This window comes from Dipodomys merriami, unplaced genomic scaffold (assembly GCF_024711535.1).
Source record: "Dipodomys merriami isolate MVZ:Mamm:240054 unplaced genomic scaffold, mDipMer1.0.p SCAF_19, whole genome shotgun sequence".
Lineage (NCBI taxonomy): Eukaryota > Metazoa > Chordata > Mammalia > Rodentia > Heteromyidae > Dipodomys > Dipodomys merriami.
In genome coordinates this window covers 27,762,853-27,789,820 of record NW_027203270.1, presented here as the reverse complement: position 1 = coordinate 27,789,820, position 26,968 = coordinate 27,762,853, and the positions used below count along the sequence as shown (strand labels likewise).

Sequence of the window (26,968 nt, the reverse complement as noted above, 5' to 3'; positions counted from 1 at the left end):
GACCTGGGATCAAAAGGGAAAAACTGGGAGAGAGCAAGGAAAAGGGTGACTTTGTTCCCTTCTTCCCACCAAAAAGAAAAAGAAGAAAAAAAAAAAAACTCTTTACCCCACTTATGTATGTAACCCCTCTGTCCATCACCTTCATAACAACAACAAGCAGCTCAGGGACAGCACCTAGGCCCTAAATTCAAGTCCTAGGACCAGCACCAAAACAAAAACAACGCCTCCAAACCCTGGACAGGACCTGCTGAGTGTAGTAGGTGGTTGTCAGCCACAGGCTCTCTTCTCTTTGGAGACAGAGGGTGCTGGAGAGGGGAGACCATCCTGGTTTTTAGCTAGCCATCCATGGACCCACTTGCTAGACCTTTCGGTCCTCTAGACCACAGGCCCGTAAGAAAGGAGCTTCTAGGTCCCCGGGACCAGCCTCCACTGGCACTATAGATGCAGAGGCCCAGGGTGCTTCCCCAGGGCGAGAATGGTTCCGGAGGCCAGGCCTCTGAGCCTCGTTTGAGAGCCCTGGGAGCAGGAGCCAGAGGCAGACCACGAGATCCCTCATGCCCCACTCTGCGCGGCTTTTCTCTTGCTCTTTCCACTGTGGTGAACTTCTCTCTGGATCGGGGACTGGCACAAGAGTGGCTTCGGCTTTCCTACTTACTTCAGGATCCTCGCTGGCGGTGCTCCCTCCCACTCCTCCCTCAAGCAGGGTGGGAATTTGGTGCAGCCTGCTCCCACCTCCTCCTCCACCTCTTCTCACAGCTCCCGAACGCCTCCCCTGTCTGACACACACACCCCTGCAGGTGCCCTCAGACCCCTGGTGCCCCCAGCCCTGCTCCCAGCCCCACTTACCCTGAAGCTGGAGGGTTAGCGCTGAGGACAGGACCCTGGGAGACAGCTGGGACCTGTCCCTTCTGGTCCCTCTTTCATTTTCCCTTTCGGATTTGGCTGGGATGGTTGACAGGACAGGATGGCTGAGAGGGGCTAGCTCTCCCCCTTCTCTTAAAGGGACAGGGTGACCCTGCTGGCTGGCCCCACCTTGGGAACAGACCCAGGGCCACGCCCCTAGCTGGGCTCTGCCAGCCCTCCCTTTCCTCCCTCCCCCCCAACCCCCATGCCCATCCCATAGTTCTGTCTCCATCTGGAATTGGGTGGGAGTTAACCAGAGCTAAACCTTTATTGAGGGAACCAAGGGGTTCAGACACCCTAGAATGAGCAGCCTAGATTGACTGTAGCTGACTGTCACTTTCAGGGGAGTGATCGTTGGCACCTGGCGGAGGTTCACATTGGCACTGGGCGACAGGTTTGTGCTGGTGATTAGGAGGCAGCAAACATCTAAAGACTTCTGGATCCAGCTCTGCCATGACTGGACCTGGACAAATTACTCAGCATTTCCCAAAGGGGCTGGGCCTGCCGACCCCCAAGTTTCATCTAGTGCTCTTGTTTGTGATCACTCTCTCTTCTCGCGCTCCCTTCTCTTTTTGGTGGTATTGGAAGTTGAACTCAGGGCCTTGGCCTTGCTAGGCAGCCACTCTGATCTCTTTGGGCCACACCCTCACCCCCACCTTTTTTTGAATAGGTCCTCAAGTGTATGCCCAGGATGGCTGGACCACAATCCACCTATTTGGCACTTTCCCACTTCTGTGTTGCTAGGATGACAGTTATGTGCTACCGCATCTAGTCATTGTTGGAGACGGAGGAGTCGTGTGTGTGTGTGTGTGTGTGTGTGTGTGTGTGTGTGTGTGTGTGTGTGCGTGCCAGTCCTAGGACTTGTACTCAGGGCCTAGGCACTGTCCTTGAGCCTCTCTGTGCTCAAGGCTAACACTCTAGCAGTTGAGCCACAGTGCTACTTCCGGCTTTTTCTGTTTATGTGGTACTGAGGAATCGAACCCAGGGCTTCAGGCATGTTAGGCAAGCACTCTACCACTGAGTCACATTCCCAGCCCTGAGATGGAGTCTTGAACTTCCATCTTCCCAGTTTCCCCCTCCCAAGTGTCTAGGATTACAGATGTGGACCACCGAATCCCAGCAAGTTTAGGTCTCAACCATTTTACAAACCCCATGGATGGAAAAATCCCATGTGGAAAAACATGACTATCAAAAATGGCCGGCTTATGGGGCTGGGAAGGTGGCCCAGTGGTAGAGTGCTTGCCTTGCATACATGAAGCCCTGGGTTTGATTCCTCAGCACCACATAAGCAGAAAAAGCCAGAAATGGTGCTGTAGCTCGTGGTAGAGCGCTAGCCTTGAGCTGAAGAGCTGAGGGACAGCACCCAGGCCCAGAGTTCAGACCCCACGACCACTACCACCACCACTACCCCGCCCCACCAACAGAAGATTGGCTGGCTTGCTTCCCTCTTCTCTGAAATACTCACATTTACTATGATGCACACAGTGTTGTATAAGGTAGAGAAGGTTCCCCCTCCCCCACCCCCACCCTGGAGGCTATGAATTGAGCTTCTCCTCCTCCTACTCTAGAGAGCAGAAGATGTCCCATGAGGCAGGGGAATCAGGATGTCGGCTGAGGGACTTAGTAAGCCAGGGGGAGAGACTCCCAAGTTGATGTCCCTCAGCTCTTCAGCTCAAGGCGAGCACTCTTATCACTTGAGCCACAGCATCACTTCTGGTTTTGTGGTGGTTAATTGGAGATAAGAGTCTCACAGACTTTCCTGCCCGGGTTGGCTTTGAACTGTGATCCTTAGATCTCAGCCTCCAGTGTAGCTAGGATTACAGGTGTGAGCCACCAGAGCCTGGCTAGTCTTGTTGTTGTTTTCTTTTTTTGCTCAAGGCTGGTGTTCTACCAGTTAAGTTATAGCTCCACTTCTGGCTTTTTGCTGGGTAATTGGAGATGAGACTCTAATGGGCTTTCTTACCCAGGCTGACTTCAACCTGTGATCTTCAGACCTCAGTCTCCTGAATGGCTAGAATTACAGGTGTGAGTCGCCAGCACCTGATTGAGATTTTTTTTTTTAGTTTGGTCAGTTGTGGGGATTGAACTCAGGGCCTGGTCACTGCCTGAGCTCTTTTGTTCAAGGCTAGCGCTCTACCACTTTGAACCATAGTTTTCTGTGGTTAATTGGAGATCAAAGTCTCATGGATTTTCTTGCCTGAGCTGGCTTTGAGCTGTGATCCTCAGATCTCAGCCTCCTGAGTAGTGAGGATTACAGGTGTGAGCCACCAGTGCCTGGCCTGGTTGAGATGTTTTGTTTGTCCCCTTTACCTTCTAGGAGCCTGCCAAGCCCAAACACCAGCACCGGCCAAACCGGGACCTAAATGCAGCCTGTCATATCCATTTGCTCATTCAGTTAGTCAATATCCCTGGCAGGGAAACTGAGGCCCAGTCATTCTGCCAGGAAATAGCAGATCCTGGCCTCACACTTAGTACAACGGTTTCTTTTCTTTTTGCCTGTACTGGGATTGAATTCAAGGCCTCATGCTGTCGAGGCTGGAACTGTAAGTAGCACTTGATCTGTGACTGTAAGTAGCACTTGATCTGTGACTAAGCCTTTTTTGAATTGCTTATTTTCAAGGTAGAGTCTCAATTTATTGCCCAGGCTGGCCTGGGCTGTGGCTTCCCCATGGGGCTGCAGATGGCACGTGTGCACTTCTGCTTCCCCTATAGCTAACTAGTGCAGCCACTGAACCCAGCCATTCATTGGTTGAGATAGAGTCTTGGGAATCTTTCGCTGGGACTGGTTGAGATCCTCCAGTCTCCGCCTACCAAGTAGCAGAGTACAGGCTTGAGCAACCAACCTGGTGCTCAGCTTGAGCTCATGTTCTTTTTTTGTTTGTTGGTTGGTTAGTCATGGGGCTTGAACGCAGGGCCCAAGTGCTGTCTCTGAGCCTTTTCATTCAAGGCTAGCACTCTACCACTTTGAGCCACAGATCCACCTCTGGTTTTCTGGTGGTTAATTGGAGATAAGAGTCTTTTAGTCTTTCCTGCGGGGCTGGCTTCTACCTGTGATCCTCAGATCTTCACCCTCTTGAGTTGCTAGGATTACAGGTATGAGCCACCAGCCCCTGGCCCCCTGTGTTCTTTGTGCATCTGTGTGCCAGTACTAAACTAAGGGCTTGGACGCTATTCCTTAGCTTTTTCCGCTTAAAACTGGTGCTCTACTACTTAAACCACACCTCCACTCTCAGCTTTTTGCTGGTTAATTGTAGATAAGTGTCTCACAGACTGTGAATCATGATCCTCAGATCTCAACCTCCTGAATAACTCGGATTACAGGCCTGATGATAGCAGTGCCTGGCATGAAGCCCACATTCTTAAGCCTGTGGAGAAATTGTCCCTGGTGATGTCCCAGGGCCCCCCCTGGTCCCCAGGGCTTTGTGTGAGTGAAGAGGGAAGGCTGGAGCTGGGCCATGCCTGTTCCTGTGAGGGGCAAGGGCCTTGGGCCTCGCCTCCTAGGCACCATTTCCTCTCTCAGTCAGACACAGGGACCTGCCTGGTCTTCCATCAGCTGACAGGGCTCCCTGGCCGGCCTTTCAGGAAGGGGTAGGAAGTGTGCCCCACCCCCACCTGGCTCAGGGGTGCAGCCCAACCTGGAAAAACCCTAGGTTAATCTCTGCTGGGGTATGTGGGGAACCTCCCCCTTCTCCTGCAGGATCCATTGGGAGTGGGCCTGTGTGTGTGTGTGGTGTGGTGGGGGGTGCCTTGGATCCAGTCCAAAGGGAATAAATAGCACATGCTCGGGCCCCACATTCTGAAAACAGGATGTGGGGTGGAGCGCCTCCCCTCCCTGTCCTCTACCTGCTCCTGTCTTTCCTCTGCTGTTGGCCATCAGGGCTCAGGGTCGCAGCTGTTGACTGTCCAGAGATGGTCCCTGCCTCATCCCTGTGACCCCCGCTGGGTCAGGCCACTGTCCTGGCTGGAAAAAACCCACCGGCGGGACAGCCTGTGGGGAGTGGGAAAGGAGCCAAGGTAGTAGCGAGGGTGGGGCAGGAGGTGGAAAGCCACGCTCACCCCACAGTGTCCCCCCACCCAACTCTTGATGCCACAAAGGGCCAGACAAAGGAGACTGTATAATCTCCAGGGCCCGTCCTGCTTCTGAGATAGCTGCATCCAGCCTGGGAGAAGGTGTTGCTGATACTGCCCAGATCTGGTGGCCCTGGGTCTGCTTGGCTCAGCTTGAGACAGGCCGGGCTGCGAGGCTCCTGCTCTGCTCCAGACTCCATTCCAGACACCTCACCCTGCCCTGCCGGGCCAGTCCCACAGGGACACACACAGGCAGGCGCCGACATGTTGGTAGCCAAAGAATACCAGGGCCATTGTCAAGACAGGACAGTTTTTCTGTCTCCTGTGCCCCTCTAACATTGAAACCTTCCCCAGCAGCCCTACCTGAACTCCGTCCCCATTTCCAGTCCCTTCTCAGCTCTACATCCTTTCCACTATCACTACATCATTGTAGACTTTATGTACTTATTTTAAAATTTTATCATGAGCAGGATAAACATGCTAGCATATCATTTCCACCAGAGCAGAACTTGGGGTGCTGTGTCTAGGCACCAGTGGTTCATGCCCTTAATCCTAGCTACTCAGGAGGCTGAGATCTAAGGATCATACTCAAAGACAGCTAGGCCAGATAAATCCCAGAGACTCTTAGTAATTAGCAACTAATGAGCAAAAAGCCAGAAGTGGAGCTGCAGCTCAAGTAATAGAACGCTAGCCTTGAGTAAAAGCAGCTCATTGTCAGTGTCCAGGCCTTGAGTTTAAGCTCCAGGACTAGCGTGTATGTGTGCCACACACTGCTCTGCATGCACACGTAAGGACAAGGCCCAGCAGCACCGCATTGGGGCAGGTGCCCCAACAGTCCTTTGCCCACCCCACAGACCTGAGGATGACGCATGACAAATCTGCTCTCATTTCATTGGCACAGATGTGTTCCCATGACCTTGTCTATGTGCAATGGAAGTGTAGACTTTCAGCTCAGGATGAGACACTAGCCCTCACTACAACAGATCTATCTACTTTTGTAGATCTGTCCTCTAATGTGTCCTGGGGGCACTCAGTTTCCCCTAAGTCTTCATCCCACCAGACACTCCTATGCAGCTATGTTGTGGAAGTGAGAAGTTCAGGTCTTCCCAAATCACTGCATCCTCCCCCTTCTCATCCCCTTGGACAAAGGGGTCATTATCTCAAAATCAAAGCCCTTGTCTGTTTCCTCCATTTCACCATTTTTAAGTTGTGTATGTGTTGGGTCCTTCCTACTGTGACTTCATTTGAGAGACCTTGGAAGTCCCTCCCTTTCTTTTCTTGAAAGTGCAGAGTGAAGTGACAGGTAGAACAAACTGTCTGAGATTAGGGTAGGGAAAGGAATCTTCAAGCATCTTCCGAAGTCCCTCTCCCCCTCCACAGCCCTGAATGACTGTGGTTTGTAAGTGCCAAGGTGAAGGCAGTCACCGTCACTGCCTGGGCTCCTCACCCTCCAGCCATCATTTTTAACCTCAAGATTCTAGTCTAGTACTTTGCAGTGTTCTCAAGAACACCACAAGACAGAACTGAGATGAGGGCAGATAAAGACCAGTCAGTTGGCAGAGAGAGCATCAAATCTCTGAAAGCGATTCTCCTGTGCACTTAGGACAGATCTTGGAAACTGAAGGTCACTGGGGGCAGAAGACAAGGTCACCTTTAGGCTGGGTTGCTTTTCTTTCAGCTAAAAGAGCATTTACTAGAATGACTTCTGACACTCAGCCCAGTGCTGGTGGCTCATGCCTATAATCTTAGCTACTCAAGAGACTGAGATCTGAGAATCATGGTTCAAAGCCAGCCCAGGCAGGAAAGTCCATGAGACTCTTTTATTTCTAATTAACCCAGAAAATTGGAAGTGGCACTGTGGCTCAGTGGTAGAGCGCTAGCCTTGAGCAAAAGAGCTCCAGGACAGTGCCCAGGCCCTGAGTTCAAGCAACATGACTAACAACAACTTTTGACACTCAACCAGGATACATTTGGAATACCCGAGGCCATAGAATATACTGTCTTATCCCTAAAGAAACACAAATCAGACTCTTAAAAGAACCAAGGAAAAAGAAAAGAGAGATATGATACCTCTGCTTTGAAAAATAATTTTATTTTATTTTTTCTGATTATCCTTGAGCTGCTGTTGCTACTGCTTTCCTTCTCCTCCTCCTCCTCCTCCTCCTCCTCCTCCTCCTCCTCCTCCTCCTCCTCCTCCTCCTCCTCCTCCTCCTCCTCCTCCTCCTCCTCCTTCTCTTCTTCTCTTCCTCCTCCTTCTCTTCCTCCTCCTCCTCTTCCTCTTTTTTTTTTTTTTGTCGGTCGTAGGGCTTGAACTCTGGGCTTGGGCACTGTCCCTAGCTTTTCAGCTCAAGGCTGGCACTCTATCACTTGGACCTCAGCGCCACTTCTGGTTTTCTGGTGGTTAATTGGAGATAAAGTCTCATGGGCTTTCCTGCTTGAGCTGGCTTTGAACTGTGATCCTCAGATCTTGGCCTCCTGAGTAGCTAGGATTACAGGCATGAGCCACAAGCACCTGGCTGTCCCTGAGCTTCTCTGTGATCAAGGATAGTGCTCTACCACTTGAGCCACAGCTCTTCTTCCAGAATTTTCTGTGATTACTTGGAGATACAGAGTCTTTCGGACTTAGAGCCTGCCCAAGCTGGCTTTGAACTGAGATCCTCAGATCTCGGCCTCCTGAGTAACTCGGATTATAGGTGTGAGCCACTGGCCCTCGGCCTGAAAAAAATAGTTCAACTTCCTTTTTTGCCTTTTTGTGTCAGTCTGCAAACTTGAATTCAGGACACGGACTTTGAGCTTTTGTGCTCCAGGATAGCACTCTACCACTTGAGCTATAGCTCTGCTTCTGGCAAATTGGAGATAAGAGTCTCACGGCTGGTGTAGGTGGCTCATGCTTGTAATCCTAGCTACTCAGAAGGCTGAGATCTGAGGACTGCCCTTCAAAGTCAGCCTGGAGAGGCTGGGAATGTGACTTAGTGTGGAGTGCTTGCCTAGCATTCGTGAAGCCCTGGGTTCCATTCCTCAATACCATATACACAGGAAAAGCCACAAGTGGGGCTGTGGCTCCAGTGGTAGAGTGTAAGCCTTGAACAAAAGCAGCTCAGGGACAATGCTTAGGCCCCGAGTTCAAGCCCTGGGACTGGCCAAAAAAAAAAAAAAAAAAAAAAAAAAGCACAAAGCCAGCCTGGGGAGAAAAGTCCCTGTGAGACCCTTATCTCGAATTAGTCACTCAAAAACCAAAAGTGACACTGTGGCTCAAATAATAGAACACTAGCCTTGAGCACAAAGAGGCTTAGGGATAGCACCCAAGTCCTGAATTCAAGTACTACAGCCAAGAAAAAAAAATACCAGGCATTGGTGAGTGAGTGAGTGAGTGTGTGTGTGTGTGTGTGTGTGTGTGTGTGTGTGTGTAATCATAGCTACTCAAGAGGCTGAAATCTGAAGATCAACGTTCAAAGTAAGCCTAGGACTTAAAGCCCAAGAGAATCTAATTAGTCAGAAAATCCAAGTGGTGGCCTTGAATGAAAAAGCTGAGCAAGACTTAAGTATGAGGTCCTAAATTCAAGCCTCAGTACACTTACACACACACTCAAAGTTGGTGCTATTGCTTCACACTTGTCCAAGCCAGCCTGGACAGAAAAGCAAAGTGCTAAACTGGAGGCTGACTGAAGTGGTACAGCACCAGTCATAAACAAGAAAGGATCAACTAGCTTCCCAAGTAGCTAGCTGCAGAGCCGCCTGAACCTAGCTCAATTGCTTGTTTAGGTTGTTGTTGTTAGTCATGGGGCTTGAACTCAGGGCCTGGGAGCTATCCCTAAGCTTTTTTTTTTTTTTTTTTTTTTTTTTTTGCTGGTCATGGCACCTGAATTCTGGGCCTGGGCGTTATAGCTGTCCCTCAGCTCTTCAGCTCAAGGCTAGCACTCTACCACTTGAGCCATAGTGCCACTTCTGGCTTTTTCTGCTTATGTGGTGCTGAGGAATCGAACCCAGGGCCTCATGCATGCAAGGCAAGCACTCTACAACTGAGACAACTTCCCAGCCCCTATCTCTAAGCTTTTTTCTCAAGGCCAACACTCTACCACTTTGAATCACAGCTCTACTTCTGGTCCTTCCTTCCTTCCTTCCTTCCTTCCTTCCTTCCTTCCTTCCTTCCTTCCTTCTTTCCTTCCCTCCCTCCCTCCCTCCCTCCCTCCCTCCCTCCCTCCCTCCTTCCTTCCTTCCTTTTTCTTTCACTCTCTTTTTTTTTTGTCAGCCATGGGGGCTTGAACTCTGGGCCTGGGTGCTGACCCTTAGCTCTTCAGCTCCAAGTAAGTGCTCTACCATTTGAGCCACATCACCACTTCTGGTTTTCTTGTGACTTTTTGGAGATGAGTCTCATGGAGACCAGGAGCCAGTGGCTCACACCTCTATAATCCTAACTACTTAGGAGGCTGAGGCCTGAGGATTGTAGTTCAAAGCCAGCCTGGGCAGGAAAGTCCCCGAGACTCTTATCTCCAGTTAACCACCAGAAAACCAGAAGTGATGCTATGGCTCAAGTGGTAGAGTACTAGCCTTGAGCTGAAGAACTCAGGGACAGCGGCCAGGCCCACAGTTTAAGCCCCATGACTGACAAAAAAAAAAAAAAAAAAAGTTGGGGCTGGGAAGGTGGCTCAGCGGTAGAGTGCTTGCCTGCATGCATGAGGCCCTGGGTTCGATTCCTCAGCACCACGTGAACAGAAAAAGACAGAAGTGGCTCTCTGACTCAAGTTGTAGAGCGCTAAGCCTTGAGCTGAATTGATCAGGGACAGTGCCCAGGCCTAGAGTTCAAGCCCCATGACCGACCATAAAAAAAAAAAAAAAAGTCTCATGGACTTTCCTGCCCAGGCTGACTTTGATCCTCAGATCTCAGCCTCCTGTGTAGCTAGGATATAGGCGTGAGCCACTCGCGCCAGGCTTACTTCTGGTTTTCTGGTTAATTGGAGATAAGTCTCATGGGATACTCAGGTGTCTGAGATCAGAGGATTGAGGTTTGAAGCCAGACCAGGTAGGAAAGTCTGAGACTTTTTTGTTGAAGCCAGACCAGGTAGAAAAGTCTGACTTTTTTGTTGAAGCCAGACCAGGTAGAAAAGTCTGACTTTTTTGTTGAAGCCAGACCAGTTTAGGAAAGTCTGAGACTTTTTTGTTGTTGTTGGTTGTGGGGCTTGAACTCAGGGCCTGGGTGCTATCCCTGAGCTCTTTTGCTCAAGGCTAGTACTCTACCATTTTGAGTCACTTCTGTTTTTTTAGGGGCTAACTGGAGATTGTTAGGTTTTTAAAAAGAGGTAGCCGAGTAAGAGCAGCACCACGCACATGGTATTCAGGTAAGGGGTAGGTTTATTCAGTAGACCTGCTGGGACCAGGCCAGGTTGGCACTCCATGTGGCTGGCAAAGACCTGGGAAAGAGAGCTGGGAAAGGGCTGGGAAAGAGCGACTGGGAAAGAGTTAGGAAAGAGAGCATCTGGGCCTGGGCTAGGCCTTATCTAGGGAATGGGCGGAGAAAGGTGTGGCCACATCAAATTCAGGTGTGACCTCAGTGGATGCAGTTGTGACCTCTTCCAGGTGTGCCAGTTGCCTAGGTAACGCGGGTACTGGGTGGAGACTTTTGCTGCGAGGGTGGAGTTTGCTCACCATCCAGGATTGGACTTTACAGAGATGACTCTCACAAACTTTCCTGCCCGGGCTTTGAACTGTGATCCTTAGATTTCAGCCTCCTCAGCAGCTAGGATAATAGGCACGAGCCCAGTGCCTGGCCCTATACAATTCTGAATGTCTTTTCTCAACCAGTCTTGAAATTTACATTTATGTAATATGTGTTTATCCAAGCAATATTTCATATGCATAGAAAAAGAAAATACGAAAAAGAAAATACATGTTTTTTTTTGGGGGGTCAGTCATGGGGCTTGAACTCTGGGCCTGGGTGCTCTCCCTCAGCTCTTCAGCTCAAGGCTACAGCTCTACCACTTGAGCCACAGCACCACTTCTGGCTTTTTGTTTATGTGGTGCTGAGGAATTGAACCCAGGGCCTCATGCCTGGGAAGCAAGCCTTCTACCACCGAGCCACCTTCCCAGCCCACAGTATGTTCTATAAAGGGTCTAATGGGATTTTTTTTAACCTCCTTCAATGTCAGTAGCTTAAGAAATATATGAAATAAGTCAGATGCCAGTGGCTTACGCCTGTAACCCTAGTTACTCAGGAGATTGAGATCTGAGGATTGTAGTTCAAAGTCAGCCCAGGTAGGAAAGTCTGAGAGACTCTTATCTTCAATTAACCTAGTACCCAGCTCTGATTTCAAGCCCCACAACTGAAAAATTAATTACATAGTTCTTAGAAAATAATGATCAGGAGCAAACTTTTGTCTTTGCTCCTAAGCTGCTTTTATTTGCTCCAATTAGTGTGTGTGTCTTGGGGTTTAAACTTAGGGCCTGGGGGGCTGGGAAGGTTGCTCAGTGGTGGAGTGCTTGCCTTGAATGGATGAGGCCCTGGGTTTGATTCCTCAGCACCACATAAAACAGAAAAAGCCAGAAGTGGCACTGTGGCTCAAGTGGTAGAGTGCTAGCTTTGAGCTGAAGAGCTCAGGGACAGCACCCAGGCTCAGAGTTCAGGCCCACGACCGACCCCCCCCCCCCAAAAAAAAATTTTTTTTTAACTTAGGGCCTGGGTACTGCCCCAAAGACTAGTATTCTACTACTTGGACCCTAGCTCCACTTTGTTTTTGGTGTTTAATTGGACTTAAGAATCTCATGGAAGCTGGGCTTGGTGGCTCATGCCTGTAATCCTAGCTATTCAGGAGGCTGAGATCTGAGGACCACAGTTAAAAGCCAGCTTGGCCAGTAAATCTCCAATAAACTACCAGAAAACTGGAAGTGGTACTGTGGCTCAGCTGGTAGAGCGCTGGCCTTGAGCTGAAGAGCTGAGGGACAGTGCCCAGGCCCAGGCCCAGAGTTCAAGCCCCACAACCGACAAAAAAAACCACAAAAAAACCCACAGGACTGGGAAGGTGGCTCAGTGGTAGAGCGCTTGCCTTGCATGCATGAGGCCCTGGGTTCGATTCCTCAGCACCACATAAGCAAAAAGAAAAAAGCCGGAAGTGGCGCTGTGGCTCAAGTGGTAGAGCGTTGGCCTTGAGCTGAAGAGCTGAGGGACAGCGCCCAGGCCCAGAGTTCAGGCCCCACAACCGGACCCCCCCCCCAAAAAAAAACAAAAAACCACAGAATTTGCCTGGGCTGGTGTGAACTGCAGTCCTCAAATCTCAGCCTCCCACCTAGCTAGGATTACAGGTGTGAACCACCAGAGCCTGGCTAGGAATACTCTTGTAATCCTTAGGTGGTCTCTCAGTTTTTTGCTCAACGTTAGTGTCCTACCACTTGAACCACAGCACCATTTCTGGCTTTTTCTGTGATTAATTGGAGATAAGAATCTCAAGGACGGGCTGGGAAGATGGCTCAGTGGTTGAGTGCTTGCCTTGCATGCCTGAGGCCCTGGGTTCGGTTCCTCAGCACCACATAAGCAAAAAGAAAAAAAGCCGGAAGTGGCGCTGTGGCTCAAGTGGTAGAGCACTAGCCTTGAGCTGAAGAGCTGAGGGACAGCGCCCAAGCCCAGAGTTCAGGCCCCACTACCGGACCCAAAAAAAAAAAAAAAAAAAAAAAAAAGAATCTCAAGGACTTTCCTGCCAGGGCTGGCTTCAAACTGTAGTCCTCACAGCTCAGCTTCCTGAGCAGCTAGGATGAACCACCAGGCAGGCATGAACCACCAGTGCTTGTGCATTGAACCTGAGCTGCTTTTGCTCAAGATTAGCACTCTACCTCTTGAACCACAGCACCATTTCTGGCCTTTTCTGTTTATGTGGTACTGAGGGATTGAACCTAGGGCTTCAGGCAAGCTAGGCAAGCACTCTACCACTAAGCCACATTACTAGGCCAGGATTACTTTTTATTTTGGTCAGTCATGAGGCTTGAACTCTGGGCCTGGGTGCTGACCCTCAGGCTAGCACTCTACCACTTGAGCCACAGAGCCATTTCTGGTTCTTTGGTGGTTTATTGGAGATAAGTCTCCCAGACTTTCCTGTCTGGACTGGCTTTGAACCATGATCCTCAGATCTCAGTCTCCTTAATAGCTAGGATTATAGGCATGAGCCACTGGGGCTTGGCTTTTTTTTTTTTTTGGTCAGTTGTGGGGCTTGAACTCTGGACCTGGGTGCTGTCCCTAAGCTCTTCAGATCAAGGCTAGTGCTCTTCCACTTGAGCCACAGTGCTACTTCTTGGCTACTTTTTTTGAAGACCCTTTTTCCAGGCTTTTTTTTTTGGGGGGGGGGGAGGGACAGTATTAAGGTTTGAAGTAAACTTTTTGTTTGAAGACAGGCACTCTACCACTTGAATCACATGGCCAGATTTGATACGTTAATATTTAATTAGTCTGGGGCTGCAGTTGTGGCTCAGTGATGTGCTTCTTCAGAATGCCCCAGACTGGGTTTAATACTCAACATAAATAAATTAGTCTACTTGAATTTAATTTTGGTATAATATGTGAGCAGAAATTGGATTTATCTAACATTGTTTTTTTCCTATATGGATTATAGCCAGTAGTCCCATAACTTACTGATTCCATTAAGCACTTGAGTAGGCTATCAAAATAGTTGCTAAAATAGCAAATTATTTAAGATACATACATTTAATAAGTTATTTAGTCAAAGTGTAGAGAAGATGAAGAACTTAGTACCTATACATAAAATCTTAGGAAAAAAAATCTTACTGGCCTAAATTGGCTGTCACCACGGATAGAAGCTGTCAGTCTTGTAAAAAAGATTACAACAGTGAAGAGGGCTATATTTCAGAGTAAGTCTGGGATTTAAAAAAAAAAAAAAAAAAAAGGAGGCAATCAACGGGCAATACTTAGAACATTTTTATTAAAATACAAAAGGATGAAGCTAAGTAGAAAAACATAGTAAATATTTATAAAAACATTGATAATATCACTCAAGAAACACATATACCAATCTAGAAAGGTCTTAAAATCAGAGTTCAACGTTCTCTAGAAATCTGTTCTGGGAGACAGGGACTCAGGCAGCAGAGGGGACAAGTCAAGAGTTGACAGTCAAACAACTGGTCTAATTTTCTTAATACTGCTGACTATAAGTTCCTTCAGACATAGGGTGGTTTTCTTCAGCACATGATGTTCAGGATAGGAGCAATTTCTCATTGTTTAAACAAAAATCACTTAAAAGGTCAAATAATATTTGTACTAAAGCTATCAAGTTCTACTTGGTAGAATATTATCTATAAAATTAAGATGAAACAATAAATTATGCTACCTCCTATTTAGTAAAAACAGGGAAGGAGGCAGAGTAATACTTAAGTAAAATGGCTCCAGTTTTAGCTTAATATTTTGATAATTTTTTTTCTTTTTGCTGAAGTGACCATATAACTTGAGTCTAGAAGAATATGAAATCTGATTTTAATCAAAGAAAACAGAGAAAGCACAGACAAAGTAGAGAAGAAAATAATGCTCACAAGGTGATCATTATTTAGACAGTACACTGTATAAGAAGCTAAGGGTCTATGGGCTCTATTCACTTTACTTTGTTAGTCTTGTATACAGTATTCAGGAAAGGAAATTAAGAACTTCAAGTAACTTAAAAACCAGTCTTAGGCGCAATGAGACCATTCACATTTTAAAACAGGTCATCTTCATCTGACTCTTCGAGGTACTTGATAGGTTTCTTGGCTCGTACAGACTTTGCCCGAGGAGCCACAGCTGAGTCAAAGTCCAGAAGGAACTCATCGGTCTCCCCTTTGGGTTTCTGAAAAGAAAATGCAAACCATTTGTATAATATAAATTCAATAGTATAATTTCCAAATCACAAGGAGTTTTCTATCTTCTAAGTAGTAAAGGATAGTCCAAAATTACTGTTTAACAGTTGACTGATTTAAATTTATTTTCTTAAAAGTATATAAAAGAGCAAAAGCTTAGTTAGGTGTTTTTAAATGTCTATAGCAAAGGCCTAGGGATAAATACCTTGCTTGTGGCTGCTTTAGAAATGATTTTCTCAAAATTAGAGTCAGAATCATCAGAAGTGGATGGTTTCCTTTTGCGGCGAGTCTTGTTCTTGGCAGGGTCAGGCTTTTGAGAGTTATCAGAATTTAAGGCTGGATCTGTTTTGGTTTTTTTGGGAGCTGCCCTTTTTTTGGTACCAGCAACAGCGGTGGAAGACTGACCTGCAAGTCAGCACAAGAAATCATTACCATCACTCTTTTCTTGGTGCTATTACTAGGGCTTGAACTTTAGGCAATGAGCTCTTCCTTGGCTTTTTCACACATGGCTGATACTCTACCTCTTGAGCCATGCTTCCCTCAGATGCTGGGCACGATGGCTCACGCCTGTAATCCTAAACTACTCAGGAGGCTGAGATCTGAGCATCATGGTTCAAAGTCAGCCCAGGCAGGAAGGTCTGTGAGACTCTTATCTCCTATAAACCACCAGAAAACTGGGAATGATGCTGTGGCTCAAGTAGTAGAGTGCTTGCCTTGAGCTGAAGAGCTGAGGGACAGCGCTTAGGCCCAGAATTCAAGTCCCACAAGTAACCCACCCAACAAAAAAAGGATCCTTCAGAAATGGAGGAAAGGTGAACACAACGTAGTCAAATACAAGTTGTAGGGAAGAATGGAAGAGGGAAACTGAGGGAAAGTGAAAGAAGGGGTGTCCAAGAAAAATTGTTATTACCTGCTTTATATGGAAATGTAACCCCTTTGTACAACTCTTCTTTTTTTTGGTTTTTCTTTTTTGCTGTTCCTGAGACTTGATCTCAGGGCCTGGGCTACCCTTGAGCTTCTCTGTGCTCAAGGCTACCACTCTACCACTTGAGCCATAGTGCAATTTCCAGCCTTTTCTTTTTATGTGGTACTGAGGAATTAAACCCAGGGCTTCATGCATGCTAAGCAAGCATTTTACCAATTAAGCCACATTCCCAGCCCTGTACAACTCTTTAATAATAATTGTGTGTGAAGTCCCTCAAATTTGTCTGTCTATGCTAGCTCTGACCTGAGATCGCAAATCTCAGCCTCCTGAGTTAAGTAGGATTATACATATGAATCACTGGCACTGGGGCTAGCACAAGTGAAGGTTAAAATTGACTTGGGGCAGCCAGTCAGTTAATCCTAAGGTCAACTAATTTTTTTTTTTTTGGGTCCGGTCGTGGGGCCTAAACTCTGTGCCCGGGTACTGTCCCTCAGCTCTTCAGCTCAAGGCTAGCACTCTATCACTTGAGCCACAGCACCACCTCTGGCTTTTTTTCTTTTCTGCTTATGTGGTGCTGAGGAATTGAACCCAGGGTCTCATGCATGCAAGGCAAGCGCTCTACCACTGAGCCACCTTCCCAGCCCCAAGGTCAACTAATTTTAAAGATTTAAGCTTACTTTTTGTTGCTGTCTTCTTCACTGTCACATTCTTTTTAGAAGGTTGAGTTAGAATTTCAATTTTAGCTGGTAAGTCAGCAGATGGAAGGCTTGAAGAAGGGGCTACATTTTCTTCAGCATCATCCAAGTTAACTACTTCAAATGGAAAGAAAAACAATTCATATAGATAACATAGGAAATCCATGAGACCACCTTGTCCTTATGAGCTTCTTTTTAAACACTTTTCTGGACTATATTAAACATTTGTTCTAATTTTAAGTTTCTTCCTTCCTTTCTTCATTTTTTTTTGCCAGTCTGGGGGCTTGAACTCAGGGCCTGGGCTGAGCTTCTTTTTGCTCAAGACTAGCACTCTGCCACTTGAGCCACAGTGCCATTTCTGGCTTTTTTTGTTTATGTAGTACTGAGGAATGGAACCCAGGGCTTCATGCATGCTAGGCAAGCACTTTACCACTAAGCCACATTCCCAGCCCCAGGTTTTTGTGTGTGTATGTGTGTGTGTGCCAGTACTAGGGCTTCAACTCATTCAGGGCTCTACATTATATCTTGGTGATCTAGCACTTGAGTCATGCCTCTAGCTCAATTTTTTTCCTTGATGCCTGTCCTGGGGCCTGAACTCAGTGGCCCTTGTCTTGGGTATCCCTGAGCTTCTTTTTGTTCAAGGCTACCACTTGAGCCACAGCTCCACTTCTGGCTTTTTGGTAGTGTATTGGAGACAAGAGACTCATGGGCGGGGCGATGGTAGATCACACCTATAATCTTAGCTACTCAGGAGGCTGAGATCTGAGGATCTTGGTTTGAAGCCATCCTGGATAGGAATTCCTGTGAAATTCTTATTATTTCCTCCTCCCACCAAAAAAATGTTAAGTGGGCTGTGGCTTCAGTAGTAGAGTGCTGGCCTTCAGCACAAAAGCTTAGTGACAGTACCTAGGCCCTGAGTTCAAGTCCCAGGACTGGCAAAAGAGTCTCATGGGATTTCCTGCTGGGGCTGGTTTTTTTTTTTTTTTTTTTTTTTTGGGTCCGGTCGTGGGGCCTGAACTCTGGGCCTGGGCACTGTCCCTCAGCTCTTCAGCTCAAGGCTAGCTCTCTGCTACTTGAGCCACAGCGCCACTTCCGGCTTTTTTTAAAATGTGGTGCTGAGGAATCGAACCCAGGGCCTCGAGCATGCAAGGCAAGTGCTCTACCACTGAGCTACCTTCCCAGCCCCTGGGGCTGGTTTTAATCCAAGATTCTCAGGTCTCAGCCTCCTGAATAGCTAGGATTACAGGCCTTAGCCTAAGATTATAGTTGTGAACCACAAATGCCCAGCTTCTTTCAGTTTTTTGAGACTGAGCCTCTCTGTAGCCCAGGCTGGCCTCAAATTTACAATCTTCCATCAGCCTTCCAAACATTAAGATTATAAATGTGCATACAAGAAATTTTTAAAAAATTTTTTGGGGGGTCCGGTCATGAGGCCTGAACTCTGGGCCTGGGCGCTGACCCTCAGCTCTTCAGCTCAAGGTTAGCGTTCTACCGCTTGAGCCAAAGCGCCATTTCCGGCCTTTTCTGTTTATGTGGTGCTGAGGAATTGAACCCAGGGCCTCATGCATGCAAGGCAAGCACTCTACCACTGAGCCACCTTCCCAGCCCCATACAAGAAATTTTTAACTAATCACTAGAGGCTCATACTTACAATCCTAGTTACACAGTTGGCAATTCAAAGCCAGATTGGCAGGAAAGTATATGAAACTCTTAACTCCAATTAAACCCCAAAAAGTGGTAGAGAGTTAGCCTTGAGCAAAAAAGCACCTAATCAAGTACCTGGAAAATACTCTGATTACTTGTCTGAATTGTAAAAATAACAATAATAGCAATAGAATGCTAACAAGAAAAATACCTTATGCTGATTTTTTTTTCTTGGTTGGTTGTGGAGCCTGAACTCTGGGCCTGGGCACTGCTCTCAGCTATTCAGCTCAAGGCTAGTGGTAGAGTGCTATCACTTGAGCCACAGCGCCACTTTCGGCTTTTTCTGCTTTTGTGGTGCTGAAGAATCAAACCAAGGGCCTCGTGGATGCAAGGCAAGCATTCTACCATGGAACTTCCTTCCCAGCCCCCTTATGTTGATTTATAAGTAAAGCATTTGGATAATGTAGCCAGATTTAGAACCTAGTTGGACCTGAGTGTCCCAGCAGAAGAGATACCTTACTGCTTTTACTTAAACACATACCTGACGTTGCACTTTTCTGTGGCTTCAGTTCTTTTTCAGTATGTCTAGAATAAAAAGATAATGTATTGACAATCAATTCTAAGTATCAACAAACAAAAAGCAACAAAGAATGCATTATCTGTTAAAAGCATGGTAAAATATGTATTAAGAGGGTTAGAAACATGGCTGAAATGGTAAGTGCCTGAGTCCAAACCCAGGTATGCTCCAACCAACCAACCAACCAACCAACCAACCAACCAACCAACCAACCACAAAAACTCCATGTTAGTAAGATTCTTACTTTGGGGGAGCTTTGGTCTTAGGTGGACTAGCATCCGATGGGACAAAATCTTCATCTTCAATTTTTTCATCAAAATCTGAAAAATCTTCATCTGAATCCAAATCCACTGTGAATTTGGATTTTGCTGTTAAACATATATGCAAGGAATTAGAGAGCGCAGGAGACACATTTAATTCAAAGACTGATGTAACATTTCAAGGATATGTAGGCTTCAGTTTAATCACCTAAACATGCTTCAATTCTTCAAAATATTTAGTGAAACCTACTGTTCTAAAGGCTAATTTCTGGAATTAAGCAGGGAAGTCATTGGCCATTCAAATCTTACAGCATGTACAGTACATTCTAAAGTTTGTCTTACTTGCAGCTCTCCGTGGCTCCATTTCTCGTGGAGGAACATCAAAATTACTTTCAGTACTACTCATATCTGATTCTGAATCTGACCAGGGGTTTTTCTTCTTTCCTTTTTTGACAGGTTTAAATGGCAATGTAGTTTGTTTCTTTGCCTTGGCACCTAGAGGCAAGATAAATTAAAAACCTTATATATATATACCCTTAGACTTCCAGTGTTTGTTTAGGTACCTGTCCTGGGGTTTAAACTCAGGGCCTAGATACTGACCCTGAGCTTGCTTTTATGTACGTATGTATGTCTGCCATGGGGCTTGAACTCTAGGCCTGGGTGCTGTCCTTGAGCTCTTCAGCTCAAGGCAGGGACTCTACCACTTGAGTCACAGTGTCACTTCTGGTTTTCTGGTGGTTGACTGGAGATAAGAGTCTCAAAGACTTTCCTGCCCAGGCTGGCTTTGAACGGAAATCTTCAGATCTCAGCCTCCTGAGCAGCTAAGATTATAGGTGTGAGCAACCAGTGCCTGGTTTCCCTGGGCTTTATTTGTCCAGGACTAATGCTCTATCACTTGAATGATACCTCTACTTCGGGCTTTTTTGGTAGTTTAGTGGAAACTCTTAGGGCTTTGAACCCTGATCCTCAGATTTCAGGCTTACAGGTGTGAGCCACTGGTGTCTAGCTCCAATGTTTATTGATTACGGCAATGTTACTTACGATATAATGTGAGCAGAAACACATATAGTTCCTGTTCTTTATTTTGATAAGTCGTGGGGCTTGAACTCAAAGCCTGGGTGCTGTTTCTGAGCTTTGTTGCTCAAGAATAGTACTCTACCACTTGGAGCCTCAGTGTCACTTGTTTTTCTGGTGGTTAAAACTGCAATCTAGATCTTAACCTCCCAAGTAGCTAGGATTATAGGCATGACTCATCACTTCCCCAGCTTCCTTGAGCTTTTTTTGCTCAAGGCTGGTGTTTTACCACTTGAGCAACAGTTCTACTTCCAGATTTTTGGTTAATTAACTTTCCTGCCTTGGCTGATCATTGTAGGGACTTAAAGAAAGGATGAAATCGGTGTAGGCCCTTATAGATTATAAAGGTTTTATGGAAGAGATAATTGGGAGCCAGATGCTGATGGCTCAGACCTATAATCTTAGCTACTCAGGAGGTTGAGATCTGAGGTTCAAACCCAAACCAGATACACAAAACTGACAGATTCTTCCTTCAGTTAAACACTAAAGAGCAAGAAGTGGAGTTGTGACTTAATTGGGAGAGCACCGGCCTTGAGCAAAAAAGCTAAGTAAGAATGCAAGACTTCGAGTTTAAGTTCCAGTATGGGAGAGAAGAGAGAGAAGAGAAAGAGGGAAGGAGACAGGGAGGGAGAGAGCAAGAAAGCGAGAGAGTGAGAGAGAGCAAGTGAGTGAGAGACAGAGGGAGAGATGGAGAGAGAGAGAGAGAGAGAGAGAGAGAAAGAGGTCAAAGGAGTAGGGTGAAAAGATTCAAGAGAAAGAAAAAAGAAAAGTTGGGTTAGAGTCGTGGCAAGACTAAGGTTAGATGTTCTAGAGGGGGAGAAGAAAAATGAGCATGTAATACAGATGAGACAAAAAGAGAAGTCTCCTTAACTAGGTTTTAATTTTTTGACCAGTTCTGGGGCTTGAACTCAGGGCCTGAGCACTGTCCCTGAGCCTCTTTTGCTCAAGGCTAGCACTTTACCACTTGAGCCACATTGCTACTTCTAGCTTTTCTGTTTATATGGTACTGAGGAACTAAATCCAGAGCTTCATGAATGCTAGGCAAGCACTCTACTTCTAAGCCATATTCCTAGCCCCTAACTAGGTTTTTATATTAGGAAATAAATGCCATTTATAAAATATTGTAATACCTGGTTCTCTTTTCAGTTTCTTCTCCAATCTTTCTTTTAGGCTTTCTATTTCCATCCCATCCTCCTTAGCCTCAGTGTTTTCACTCTAAAAGACAGATTAAAACAAACAAACAAAAAGCATAGCAAGAAAAAAATGCTTATTAAAAAATTTATTCACAATTCTTTCTTTAAAAATTTTTTTAATGGTTATTTTTCCTTTTAGTTTATTAATTTCATGTGTATATGGTACCAAGGAATTGAGCTCAGGGCCTCATGCATGTGAGGCAAACACTCTACCACTAAGCCATATTCCCTGCAATTTTATTAAGAGAAAATACCAAAATACAATATGGTCAAAGAGTATTTTTTTTTTGTTTTTTAAGAGGTCAGAGAGGGGCTGGGAAGGTGGCTCAGTGGTAGAGTGCTTGCCTTGCATGCATGAGGCCCTGGGTTCGATTCCTCAGCACCACATAAGCAAAAAGAAAAAAGCCAGAAGTGGTGCTGTGGCTCAAGTGATAGAGCGCTAGCCTTGAGCTGAAGAGCTGAGGGTCAGCGCCCAGGCCCAGAGTTTAGGTCCCATGACAAAAAAAAAAAAAAAAGAGGTCAGAAAGGAGTGGCATTTTTTAAAAAATATATTTATTAATTTTTATTTTTTTATTTTTTCTAGTCCTGGGGCTTGAACTCAGGGTCCTGGCACTGTTCTGAGCTTCTTTTGCTCAAGGCTAGCACTCTACCACTGAGCCACAGCACCACTTCTGGCCTTTTCTGTTTATGTGGTCCTGAGGAATGGAACCCAGGCCTTCATGCATGTTAGGCAGGCACTCTACCGCTAAGCCACATTCCCAGTCCCTTTTTAAAAGATTTAAGCATTAAAAAGTGCTTAAGAAAGGAAAGCTAAGAGTTAGAGGTGTGGCTCAGGTGATACACACTAGCCAATGAGCAACAGTATCAGATATTGAGTTCAAGTCCTGGTCTCAAAAGAAGAAAGCTATAGTATAAATTCCAAACTACTGTGTAAGGAATTTAATAATAGTTTAATTTTTTTTGGGTCCGGTCATGGGGCCTGAACGCAGGGCCTGGGCGCTGTCCCTCAGCCCTTCAGCTCAAGGCTAGCGCTCTACCACTTGAGCCACAGCACCACTTCTGGCTTTTTTCTTTTTGCTTATGTGGTACTGAGGAATCGAACCCAGGGCCTCATGCATGCAAGGCAGGCGCTCTACCACTGAGTCACCTTTCTAGCCCCAATAGTTTAATTTAATTTTAATTTTTTTTTTGGTCCGGTCGTGGGGCCTGAACTCTGGGCCTGGACGCTGTCCCTCAGCTCTTCAGCTCAAGGCTAGCACTCTAGAGCCACAGCGCCACTTCTGGCTTTTTTCTTATGTGGTGCTGAGGAATCGAACCCAGGGCCTCTGGCATGCAAGGCAAGTAAGTGCTCTACCACTGAGCCACCTTCCCAGCCCCCCAATAGTTTAATTTTAGACAGAATTTTGCTTTAAATATTTTGTGTCACGTTATAGAGTATTACCTTAATCTTCCTTTTAATTTTCTTTTCTGCTTCTGCTTTCATTTCTACGGTCACTTGGGGAATGACTCTTTTTCCTTGTGGAGAAGGCAAAACTTCCATCATTTGTGTTTTCTTCCCCTTGGCTTTCCCTCCTTTTCCAGGAAGCCCTATTTGTTCATCTTGTTTTTCCTTGGCTTCAACAACCTACAAAATAGATATAATGAAGAATATTAAGAACTATAAATATAACAGTCAGACAATGGCAACAGCTGGGTCCTAGTGGCTCACGCCTATAATCCTAGCTACTCAGGAGGCTGAGATCTGAGGATTGGGGTTCATTTGAAGACAGAAGGGCAGAATAGTTTGTGAGACTTTTTTTTGTCAGTTGTGGGACTTGAACTCTGGGCCAGAGCGCTGTCCCTCAGCTCTACAGCTCAAGGCTAACACTCTACCACTTGAGCTACAGCGCCACTTCTGGTTTTCTGGTGGTTTATTGGAGATAAGAATTTCACATTTCATGCCCGGGCTGGCTTTGAACCTCAATCCTCAGATCTCAGCCTCCTCAGCTAGGATTACAGGCGTGAGCCACTGGTGCCCGGCAAGACTCTTATCTCCAATTAACCACCAGAAAACTAGAAGTAGAGCTATGGCTCAAAGTGGTAGAGCACGAACCTTGAATGAAAAAACTCATGGACAATGCCTAGGCCCTGAGTTCAAGCCCTACAAGTGACAAAAAACCCAAATAAATAGAAAATGGCAACAGTTGAGCTGATTACAATTGGTTAAATTGTAAGATCAATTTGAGATAAACTGTGAGACTCTTTTCTCTAATAAACCACCTGAAAACTGAAGTGACACTGTGGCTCAAATGGTAAAGCGCTCACCTTGAGCTGAAGAGCTCAGCAACAGTGGTTAAGCCCAGAGTTCAAGCCCCATGACTGACAAAAAGCCAGAAGTGGAGCTGTGTCTCAAGTGGTAAAGTGCTAGTCTTTACCAGTGCCTAGGCTCTTAGTTCAATCTGTAGAATCAACTAATCACCAACCAACACACCAACCAACCTACCACCACCCCCAATTTGACTAGCAAGCCTTGAAAGTAAACTGTTTTATCTTTTAAAGTTGACTTAGGGGACTGCATTCCTCATTTAAGATCTTTGTATCTTCTCAGTTTTAATTAAAGGTCTTTCCTATTGATTTTTATAAAAAGTAATCTAATAGCTGTATGCCTGTGGCTCACATATAGAATTCTAACTACTCAGAAGGTTGAGACCTGAAGGTCTCAATTTCTGGACAATAGGCAGACAAGTTCAAGAGGTGGTATCTGCAACCAACCATTGAAAAAGCTGGATTGGAGGGGTAGCTCAAGTGGTAGAATACCAGCTGAATGTAGAAAAATGCTGATCCTGATTGAGAGTGAGAGGTCCTGAGTTAAGGCCCTGGTACTGGCAACAAGAACCCAAAACAAAGCCATTTATCTCACAAACATTTACCTCAAACTATTTACTTCAGTCTAATCAGTATTTAAAAATCTGTTTATATGTGTATATGTGTGTGTGTTTGTGTGCACACGTGCGTGTGCGTGCACAGCAGTTTTCTTTGGGGAAAGGCGAGGTGGGTGGGTGGTACTAGAGGTTTGAATTCAGGGGTTTGGCAATTGTTGTTGTACCAGTTAAGCTATGCCTCCAGCTTGGAATTTTGCTGGTTATTTTGGAGATGGAGTCTAGGGAACTTGCCTTCCCTGGCTGGCCTCAACTCTCTAGATATCAGTCTTCTTAAGTGATAGGAGTCTAGGTACATGCCACCACATCTGGCTGCTTAACATTATCTTGGAATGTACCTTTATGCTTCCTATATTCTTTCTATGGTCAATTGTTAAATTTCTTGATAAAAAGGCAAATTGCTGGAATATTTCATTAATAAAAATTTTAACATGTGCATTATATATACATACCTCTAATTCTTCAATAAATGCAGCTAAGTCTTCTTTCCATAAATCTGATGGACTCTTTTTCTTTAATGTATCCAGTTCTTGCTCCTTTATAACATTACCAGAAAACTGAGTTAATATGTGTATAAATAACATTTTTATGTAGCACACAACTGAGTTTTATTTTTCCATTAGAATGACACTAAGTAACACATACGATCCCATTAACAACTTACCTTTTCATTTCTTTGTTTACATAGTTCATCCTTTTTTTCCTTGGTTAGATACCAAAGGGGCATATCAAGAAGGTAGTTGAAGGATGGCCCTGAATCTGGTACAGATTCACTCTTTTCATTGTCACTTTCTTCATTTTCTTCCTCATCTGGAACCTAAAGGGTTAATTAAAATGTAGAATTAAAATGAAATGTGAACACAGCGGTGCTTAACAAAATTGTTAACCAAAGAATTACCTTTTGTTGGGCTTCTTTCCAGGCTTTCACAGGATCTGAATCATATCCCCTCTGGATCAGAACTTTAATAAGTTCTTTCTTAGGCTTGTTTTCTAATAAAGAATGTACAGAGTAGAGAGAAAATACTTTTAAGTTAAGATTTTAGGAAAGGGACAAGGTTTTACCACAATAAGTCAAAAGATTAAAGCTGTAAATAAAACTCTTTGTTTTGCACATATATATGTACATCCTGGTAAATAGACAAATCTCCATAAACCAAGGGCAAGTGTCAATTACTAGGGGCAGTCAACTAATTCGAGGTGTGATCCAATCATAATTTTTTTTTTGGTCATGGGGCTTGAACTCTGGGGCTGGGAGCTGTCCCTCAGCTCTTCAGCTAGTGCTGTACCACTTGAGCCACAGTGCAATTTCTGCTTATGTGGTACTGAGGAATTGAACTCAGGGCCTCATGCATGCAAGGCAAGCACTCTACCATTAAGTCACCTTCCCAGCCCCAATCATAATTCTTAAAGGAATGAAAATCTTTATTTTTGGTATGTTTCAGAAATAAAATCTACCTCAACTATGCTCTTTGGCTTATTTCAACACTTGATAGTATATGGTTTAGTGCCACCCACCTAAAGAGTGATTTTTCTTGTGTGCTCCATGATGCATTCATTCCCTTTCCCCTATAATACTACTATGTCTGCTGCAGTCAATTTATTGCACTTTGAGGTACAATGAGTCATTAGCTATATTACTTTTGAGAATCCACCATCTTCCAATTAACTTGACACAGATTACAAATTTAGATTATCTATTTTTATTCCTCAAGAAGACTGGATAATGTCTATGCTTAATTCCAGTCAGCTAAGCCCCTTTTTCCCTTTAAATCATGTCTATAATCATTTATTTTACCTTTGCTTCAAGCAGTATTTGTGGTATAAGGGGGCTGATATGCTAGTCCAAGTAATTTTAGTGTATATCAAAATAAACTTGACTGTAGGTGTGGCTCAAGTGTTAAACACTTGCCCAGAAAGTCAGGCCATGAGTTCAATCCCCAACATCACAAAACAATAATATCAAGTTCTGATATCTTAGCAGGCACTTGTGGGTCTGCTTGCAATCCTAACAAACTGGGAGGCTAAAATAGGGAGGTTCATGGTTAGAGGCCAGCATGGACAAAAAAACTTTTCATATGATCCCTTTGCCAAATAGCTGGATATGTAGCATGGACTGTCATCCTAGCTTTGTGGAAAATACAACTGGGCAGCAAGTGAGGCTCAGTGGTAGAACAAGCTTGAGCACAAAAAGCCCTAATACTACCAAAAAATATGAATAAACAAAACAAAAAACTCCAAGACCATGTAACTGATCACGTCAAGTATTTCTTTGTATCATGAGAAAAATCAGCCAGTGATTTACTAATATCTTGTGTTATTATGTTTTGGAATTTGCTAGTTTAACTCAATGAAATGAGGTAGCTTTTCTAGTTAGCTCTGTCAAAAGGTAAACCTTTTTTATCTCTTCCTATTACTGAAGCTTGGTGGATTCAGAGCCTCAAGCTCTAGTCTAGCCTTTTTGAAAACTCAAGGCTGGTGCTCTACCATTCAAGCCAAACCTCTACTTCTTCCAACCTATTTCTTTAATTTTCCTTACAGTCTAGCTTTAGTAAAGACTTCCCTTCCTAGTCACTTAAACTTTTAGTAGCCTTTTCTAAGTAGCAATTTCTAAGAAAAGTCCCAGGATGGCGGGTGGGGGGGTATAGGGGTAATGGCTCAGCAAGGTTGAGGCTCTTGAGTTCAAACTCTAGTATGGAATTAAAAAAAAAAAAAAAAAATTCCTGCCGGGTGCTGGTGGCTCATGCCTGTAATCCTAGCTACTCAGGAGGCTGAGATCTGAGGATCGAGGTTCAAAGCCAGCCTGTGCAGGAGAGACCGTGAGACTCCTATCTCCAGAAAACCGGAAGTGGCGCTGTAGCTCAAGTGGCAGAGCGCTTGCCTTGAGCTGAA

The 26,968-nt window shown here is 45.3% G+C and overlaps 1 protein-coding gene across 2 annotated transcripts in view; it reads right to left on the bottom strand.

The window, feature by feature from the left end:
- Positions 1-13,870: 13,870 nt before the first annotated feature.
- Top2a (DNA topoisomerase II alpha) overlaps positions 13,871-26,968 on the bottom strand; it is a 34,506-nt gene continuing 21,408 nt past the window's right edge. Inside the window, exons 25-35 of one of the 2 annotated variants that reach the window (XM_070028092.1) lie at positions 24,978-25,069; positions 24,744-24,896; positions 24,532-24,615; positions 22,603-22,785; positions 21,099-21,183; positions 19,237-19,389; positions 18,879-19,002; positions 18,599-18,642; positions 16,396-16,530; positions 14,999-15,198; positions 13,871-14,783 (exon numbers count right to left, since the gene is read on the bottom strand). In XM_070028092.1, the coding sequence (XP_069884193.1) occupies positions 14,655-14,783; positions 14,999-15,198; positions 16,396-16,530; positions 18,599-18,642; positions 18,879-19,002; positions 19,237-19,389; positions 21,099-21,183; positions 22,603-22,785; positions 24,532-24,615; positions 24,744-24,896; positions 24,978-25,069 (1,382 nt within the window). In that variant the 3' untranslated portion in view covers positions 13,871-14,654. The remainder of the gene's footprint in view (positions 14,784-14,998; positions 15,199-16,395; positions 16,531-18,598; positions 18,643-18,878; positions 19,003-19,236; positions 19,390-21,098; positions 21,184-22,602; positions 22,786-24,531; positions 24,616-24,743; positions 24,897-24,977; positions 25,070-26,968) is intronic. The other variant, XM_070028093.1, reaches the window with a different exon arrangement.